At 43.6% G+C, this 7,984-nt stretch overlaps 1 protein-coding gene across 1 annotated transcript in view; it reads left to right on the top strand.

Moving 5' to 3' along the window:
* TRHR (thyrotropin releasing hormone receptor) overlaps positions 1-7,533 on the top strand; it is a 29,013-nt gene extending 21,480 nt beyond the window's left edge. Inside the window, exons 3-4 of the mRNA XM_081918906.1 lie at positions 1,727-2,113; positions 3,501-7,533. Coding sequence (XP_081775032.1) covers positions 1,727-2,113; positions 3,501-3,509 — 396 coding nt within the window. The 3' untranslated portion in view covers positions 3,510-7,533. The remainder of the gene's footprint in view (positions 1-1,726; positions 2,114-3,500) is intronic.
* The last annotated feature ends 451 nt before the right edge of the window (positions 7,534-7,984 follow it).

Genomic DNA, 7,984 nt, shown 5'->3' with positions numbered 1-7,984 from the left:
TGGTTTCAATGATAAGAAAACAATTATGATTATTCAGAAGCAGCAGAACACTTTGCATTTTATTTTTTCAGAATCTGATGGCATGTTATAGAGATGGATATTAATTTTATAGGTTTGCCAAAGTATTGGAACTCATTCAGAGCTCCACAAACATGTGGAGGGATAGGGGAAATTTAATTCAGCAATCAAAGCCTGCTATTATTGTTATTATTATTATTTATTAAATTTGTTAGTCTCTTTATCTTGCCCAAGGCTGTCCAACCAATCAGTCAACCAACCAACCCCAAACACCTCACATAGATACAATTAAAACCAAATGGGAGGAAACTACATTAAAAACACTCCTCCCACTTCTAAAATGCCACAGGTGGTTAAAGGCCAAACGCCTGGTTATAGAGGAAAGATTTTGCCTGGTGCCTAAAGATATATAATGATGGTGTCAGGCGATCCTCCTTGGACCGCCTCTCCTGGTATGCCCCACAGAGGAACCTACGGTCTTCAAATAAAAACACCTTGAAGATCCCAAGCCACAGAGAGGTTAGGCTGGCCTCAACTAGAGCCAGGGCTTTTTCGGCTGCGGCTCCAACCTGGTGGAACGCTCTGTCACAAGAGACTAGGGCCCTCCAGGACTTGACATCTTTCCGCAGGGCCTGCAAGACAGAGCTTGTTCCACCTGGCCTTTGGTCAGGGCGCAGCCTGACTCCCTCCTTTGGCAATCTTTACAAAACTTTAGTTTATGGTTGCCATCAATTTTGATTTTAATTCATTTTTATAATGTTTTATAATGTTGTACTGTTTTAATGTTGTTAGCCGCCCTGAGCCCGGCTTCGGCTGGGGAGGGCGGGATATAAATAAAACTTATTATTATTATTATTATTATTCCACAAAGAAGGTGCCACCACAGAAAAGGCCTGTTCTCATGCTGCCACCCTGGTAGTAATATCCTCATCAAACCTTTTATTAGCATCACATGCAAACAACCAAACATCCAAAACAAATCAGTACAGAATTACCACTTCCCCAGTGGCACAAACATTTGCTAAAAGAAAGGAGGCAGAGCAGTCTATTGTCACATCTCTAGGTCTCCAGGGAGATCAGACGTCTGCAGTGTATTTCAACGACAAAAAACCAAATAGAGATATTTAGCCACTAACTTGGTGAGCTCCTGAACATTCCCCAGTAATAGAAAATGTATGACCTCCAACTCTGGTTTCCATTTGGGGATGCAGAGTTGATGGAGATCAGCAAATAGTTTACAATTAAGAACCATATGTGTAAGGGTTTCCACCAGGTGGTCTTCACATGGGCAAGTTCTTTCTCCTTCCACCCTGCCTGAGAAGCTTCCCCAAAGACAATGGACTCATGAAACTTTTTAGGAATGATGTGGTGGCTTAGATGCCTGCAGGTTCTGCACTCCCTGAAACAGCAGCATGAGAATTGTGTCTGCCTACTGCCTCTCCTTCAGCCGCCCTACAGCTGAGGGGGAGGCAGTGGAGAGGCTCCAAACATCAGAGAGGCTCTCTGCGCCCCCATGGGTGGATCAACCCGCCCCTGGCTGCAGGACAACCCCTGGCACCAGGCACAAGAACGGCTAGCTATGCCGCTGAGCTGGAGTTGCTGGGAGTTGTGAAGGCTGAAATAAACCCTGAAGTGTTTGCTGTGTTACCTTCCCTACTTTCCCCTCCCTCTCTGTTGCTCACATGGTATTGTTTCCTGTTCCCCATAGGTTACCAAGATGCTGGCTGTGGTTGTAATCCTCTTTGCATTTTTGTGGATGCCCTACAGGACCCTGGTGGTTATCAACTCTTTCCTGTCTCGCCCTTTCCAAGAAAATTGGTTCCTGCTGTTCTGCAGGATCTGCATTTACCTAAACAGTGCTATCAACCCTGTGATTTACAACCTCATGTCCCAAAAATTCAGAGCAGCCTTCAAGAAACTCTGCAAATGCCAGCAGAAGCAGTCGGAGAAGCCCAACAACTACAGCGTGGCCCTAAACTACAGCGTCATCAAGGAGACAGACCATTTCCACACTGAGCTAGAAGACATCACCGTCACAGACGCTTATCTGTCATCCACCAAAGTGTCTTTTGATGATACCTGTGTGTCTTCTGAGGTAAAGAAGCACTACAAAGCTTTAAATCTGTCCTTCATCTTAAGGTCCATGAAAAAGGTGTACCAGTAACTGCAGAAGGTTTTTAGACAGAGGTAGAATTGATGACTAGAAGCCAAAATCCAGGCCTATTGTGTCTTTAATAAAGGGATGGGGATAGTGTGGCCCTCCAAGTATTATTGGACTACATCTCCCATTACCCCATATCCATTGTTTATGCTGGCACTGGCCAAAGGGCATTGGAATCCAGCAACAATTGCATGACCATAGATTCCCCATCCCTGCTTAACCCAATACCCATAGAATAATAGAATTGTAGAGTTGGAAGGGACACTAGTCCAACCCCCTGCAATGCAGGAATATACAGTTGTCCCATAAAGGGATCAAACCTGCAACCTTGGCATTATCAGCACCATGCTCTAACCAACTGAGCTATCCAGGGGGCTCCTAACATATTTAACAACATTTTGATCCACAGATCACCTTTGCAACTCACATTTCTCCTTGATGGAGCTCAGAGCAGTTTTCTGGCTGGACTTTGTATCAACAAATTGGCTTTCAAAGGAAATTAGATAAAGCATGGAGAATAAGGCTATAGATGACTTGGTGGCTACCTGCCACCTCCAGGATCAGAGCCTATGGGTCTCTGGATACCATTCACTGGGGAACGACAGAGAAGGATGTCACCCTCCAGTGCTGCTTGTGGGCGTTTCTTAGGCATTGGGTTGGGCATTGAAGGAAATTAGGGTGGTGGACTAGATAGACCTTTGGCATGACTTGCTCTTACATTCAGTGACCTCAGGAAGTTGATAGGCGCAAATCGGAGACCACAGTCTGTGTGGACTTGTGCAAAATGCTCTCTGGATCCCACTCATCGTTTATTATTTCATTGGAGTGTTTTGAAGTACAGTGGTACCTCCTTGGCTTAAGTACTTAATTCGTTCCAGAGGTCCGTACTTAACCTGAAACTGTTCTTAACCTGAAGCACCACTTTAGCTAATGGGGCCTCCTGCTGCTGTCATGCTGCCGGAGCACGATTTCTGTTCTCATCCTGAGGCAAAATTCTTAACCTGAAGCACTATTTCTGGGTTAGTGGAGTCTGTAACCTGAAGCGTATGTAACCCGAGGTACCACTGTAATGGTCTGTGTTAATCCACTCCAGAGCAATTACAAAAGCCTGGTTGTCAAGTGGCAACAGAAAGAGCTACTTCATGCATCAATTCAGCATTCCTGTGTATTTTATTCTTCTCCTTTAAAAAAAACAAACTGTGAAAGTTGGTCTGTCAAGAGGTAGGACACGATGGGTTGCATTTGCATGACTTGTTTCCCCTCCTTGCTGCACACACCTCTGACATTTCAGGTGACTCATTATTTCAATTTCTCCTTTCAGGTGCTGTGACGTTGGAGCCTACATCTGCTCTGTCTCTCTTACTTTATTTGATCTTGCAGAGCCACCCAGTTCTGAGCCAGTCTGGTTGTTTTCTAGTTATATTTGATGTGACCGAGCTTGATATTACAAATGCTGACCCTGTTCACACCACAGGGAAGCTGCTTCGTTTCATTAAACTATGCTTGCTATATGGAAACTAAGAGGCAAATGGCAGAAGTGTGTGCATTGTTACACATTCCTTTCTAAACCATGTGCTATGAAACGAAAGCTGCCCAATTAATTATCCAGGGCAGGACTCCCCAAACTTGCATCCCGACGTGTTTTTGGACTAGAACTCCCAGGTGCTGAGAGTTGTTAGGATACGCCCATTCCCCTCCCAGAGATACAATACCAAAAATGGCATTTGTTCCTCTTCCTGGTGCAGCTGCCCACCCTCTATCCCCCACGATGGCTCACAAGGCACAGCAGTTTTCTGCCCCCTTTCCCCCACAGATGTGTTCCCTGCTGGTGGAAGGAAGCTGTGCATTATGGGTATGGAGCCAGCTCCACACAGGCTTCATATAGATAAGCCTACACATCAACACACTTGGGAGATAATATGGATGTTCCTTCAGAGTAAGTAACTCAGGGCAAACAGCTCTGCAGAACTGGAGGAAAGGAATGTGCTTGACAGAGAAGCAAACATTTACACTGTAGCAGTAAGCTTCTTTTCCAGATTTAAAATGTACATAGCAGCAGTGCTCTCTTGGGTTTTAATATACCAGTCTGGCCGACCGCTACTGTTGCTTGCCTCATATGCAACTGTAGTTGAAAATGATTAAATTGTAATTACAGAGGGATCTTGAGAGCAAAGTGAGGGGAATAGTTTTTCATTCCATAGCAAATAGTACAATTAAAATTTCTGAGCAATGTTATATTCAGCTGTACCTTGGATCTCAAATGCCTTGGCTCCCGAACAAATCGGCCCCTGAATGATCAAAACTCAGAAGTGAGTGTTCCGGTTTTTGAAATATTTTTGGAAGCTGAACGGCTGACGGGGCTTCTGTGGCTTCCGATTGGCTGCAGGAGCTTCCTGCAGCCAACCGGAAGCCGCACTTTGGTTTCTGAACGTTTTGGCAGTCGAACAGACTTCCGGAACTGATTCCGTTTGTCTTCCAAGGTACAACTGTATATATATGTATGCTTCCTCTGTGAAGAGGGTTAAAGGACCTGTTACTCTCTTAGCATTCTCACCACTAACCCAATTCAAGAATTTGCTCTGTGAAATTCAGCTCCCATTCTTCTGGGGCCTCCTTGTCATCTTGGCATTCTGTTTCATGATTCCCTTCTCCCGTAGCTTCTCTGCATATAGTCCCTCGTCCAAGTATTAGGATAGAACCACTTGACACTCCCTTCTCTTGGTCTTATTTCTGCAGCATCCTAACTCCTCTCTTTCTTTCCTGCTGAACTATCTGACTCACCCATGATCATTGTCAGCATGCAGCCTACTCTGCCCCAGCCCTACCATGAGGGAGAATCATATCATTGGAAGTTGCACTGGAGGCCATCTAACACAAGAAAAGCCTGCCGGATTGGGCCAAGGGCTCCTCAGCATCCTGTTCTCACAGTGGCCAACTGGATGCCTGTGGGAAGCCTGGAAGCAGGACCTGAGTGCGAGAGCACTGTGCCCTTGTGTTGTTTCCAGCAATTGGCATTCAGAAACATACTGCTTCTGACTATGGAGGCAGAACACATCCAAATATAGCCTTATCCTACATGGATTTGTTTAATCCCCTTTTAAAGCCATCCATGTTGGTGGCCACAATGAGAGAAAGATGCTGAACTAGGTTGGCTATTGGTCTGATCCAGCAAGCCCTTAACATTCCATCATTCTGGTACCACAATTTTTCACTAGTTCAGACCATTGCTTCATCTAGCTCAGTATTGTCCACACCGACTGACAGCTAGGGTTTCAGACATGCGTCTGTTCTAGTCCTATCTGGTGAAGCGAAGGATTGAACCTGGGCCCCTTTGCATGCAAAGCATGTTCTCTACCGCTGAGCTACAGTCTGACCCCTATTTGGTCCCTGAAAAACAGGCCTTGTCTCTTTCCGCACTGCTCAACAGTATTTGTCACCATGGTCAGTCAACGTTTTGTGAATTATCCTTCACCTTCATAATTTTGGATATTTGTGAATATTCCATAGCATGTAGCTAGTTCACCAATGTTTGGTGGGAGGGTTTGCTGTGATAGCAGTTAGCCATTTTTAGCAGATGGATTTTGCCATAAAATTACAGGCAGAATCCCCTGCCCCCACAGTCTCATTCTCTCTTTGTCACATGCTCTTAAAAAAGGGGGAAGCGACCAATAGTGGAAAATTGAGAGAACGAGAATCAAAGAGTGAACTTGAATCAGAGACCAGTTTGCACAGCCTCAAAGTAGCATTATTCAGATTATTATTTTTAATATTATTACATTGTACTCCGGGCCCTTTGTGACATAGGATATAATTTTGGTTCCAGTGAAATAGACAATACTGAGACGAGAAAGGCACTTTTCCAACAAAAGGCTCCGAGATGTTTTTTCGGGCTGCAGGCCCTTGAGCAGCTTTTAAAATGAAAATTAAATGGCGGGAGCCACTCTTGACTTCCTCTTAACTCAGCCAAAATTAGCTAGCTACAAGCACATTAGTGCAAATACTTATGTGTGCTGTTAACTGTGTGTGTTACGTCAAGAAATAATTGGGCGAAGTGGGACTCAAATGAGCCTGAGAGCAGAATGCCAGCCCATTCTCAGTCATCAAAAATCGCTCACGAGAAATGTTCCAAAGAGAACTGACGGTCCTAAATCTTTCTAAAGCAAATGTGGGGAACTGGATCTGGAATCATCTACCCTACAGGTCATGGACCAAGTTTAACAGGTGGGTGGGTCCACACACCTCACAATCGCTTGTGATCCCCCTCCCATAGGTCTTTGCGGAGTGCTTTGCAAAGTGTTCCACAGGACCCGCTTGAGAAGGCAGCACTTTGAAAGGGGCTTCTCGTGAATGCCAGGTCTTGCTAAGCCCCTTTCAAAGTGGTATGTAGCTCAGTGCTTCGCAAGGGGCCTGCAAGGTTCAAGAAGCTCGCCATTTTGAGAACCTATGTCTGGAAACCAGGATATATAAGTCGTTACCAGAAATACATGCATACATCCATATAGTGCATTGTTTTGAAAACTTGAATCATATTTTCTATGCGGTGACTTTGCCATATAAATATTACATGGTGAACATTTTTGTTTGAATGTGGCTTGCATATAAGTGGAAACAGAATTAATTAGGTATGCAAAACTGCAGACAACTTTGCATATGAAGCATTACCATAATATCATGATTTATCGCTAGGTGTGCAAAGCTCATTCTGAAGTACAGAAGAATATATTGCCCTTTGAATTTTTCCCCCAACCTGATGTGATTAAATATAACATGCATTTCAAATTCATGAATCTCATTTTCATAGTTCAAGCATTGTGAAAGTGTCTGTTGGAAAACATCTCTGAGCTTGAACTAAATATTTTTATTCTTGTATTTGTGTTTCTGTTGCTCGAATTATGTGTTTTAGTGTGTACAGAATTTTGTAAGGTCTGAAGAAGTGCATTTTACTGCCCACTTTTTATTTATAATATTGTATATTGTATTGTTTCTAGAAGGAATCATCTGCTCAGTTACTGTTATGAGGCCTAATTTTGAGGAAAGTATTTTTGAGTGGTGACTTTGTACTTATTGATCTAGACCAGGGTAGCCAACATGGTGACCACCAGATGTTGCTGGAATACAATCATCCGTGACCATTGGCCATGCTGGCTGAGGCTGATGGAATATTGTAGTCCAACAGAATCCAGAGGGTACTTCCTTGGTTACCTCTGACCTAGAGAGGATGAAATCAATTTAAGAAAGAACAGTATGGTGATAGCTGTTGTCAGTATGCTCAGTAATGGGAGCTGCATGATGCCAATTTACTTTTCATGGCTCCATGAATACAAAAATTTAAATAAACTTTCTGATGTGGAAAACCACCCAGTGTTTCTCTGATCAGCGATATAAAAAAGACAGCCAAATTCTTGAACGATTCTGCTGATGGCTGGAGTACTTTATCACTGTCAATTAGGGATGTCAGAGAATTGCGACGGAAACGGAAATCATTGACGTTTGCTTATTCATCTCATGTCTCGAATGGAAATCAACCCAGTGAATATTATCAGCAAAATTTATATGACTGATGGGTCCCCCCCACCTATTTGCATTAAGTTTGCTTTGCCCTTAAATGAACGGCTTTTGCATTGGAATGAACATTGTGGAATAATGTAATAACAAAGTAATCAATATCACAAATAATTATGAAAAACTCTGCCATAGTGGACAGCAAGATGAATATTGTAGGGGTTTTTTTGTTGGAAGCTGAACTACGTTGGAACAGAAACAGCACTGTTGGGTTGAAATAACGACAGACAGGTAGCGAGTGTC

Source organism: Podarcis melisellensis (assembly GCF_964234715.1).
Source record: "Podarcis melisellensis genome assembly, chromosome: 7".
Lineage (NCBI taxonomy): Eukaryota > Metazoa > Chordata > Lepidosauria > Squamata > Lacertidae > Podarcis > Podarcis melisellensis.
The sequence above is the reverse complement of the archived record's forward strand: the minus strand, read 5'-3'. Positions and strand labels throughout refer to the sequence as shown.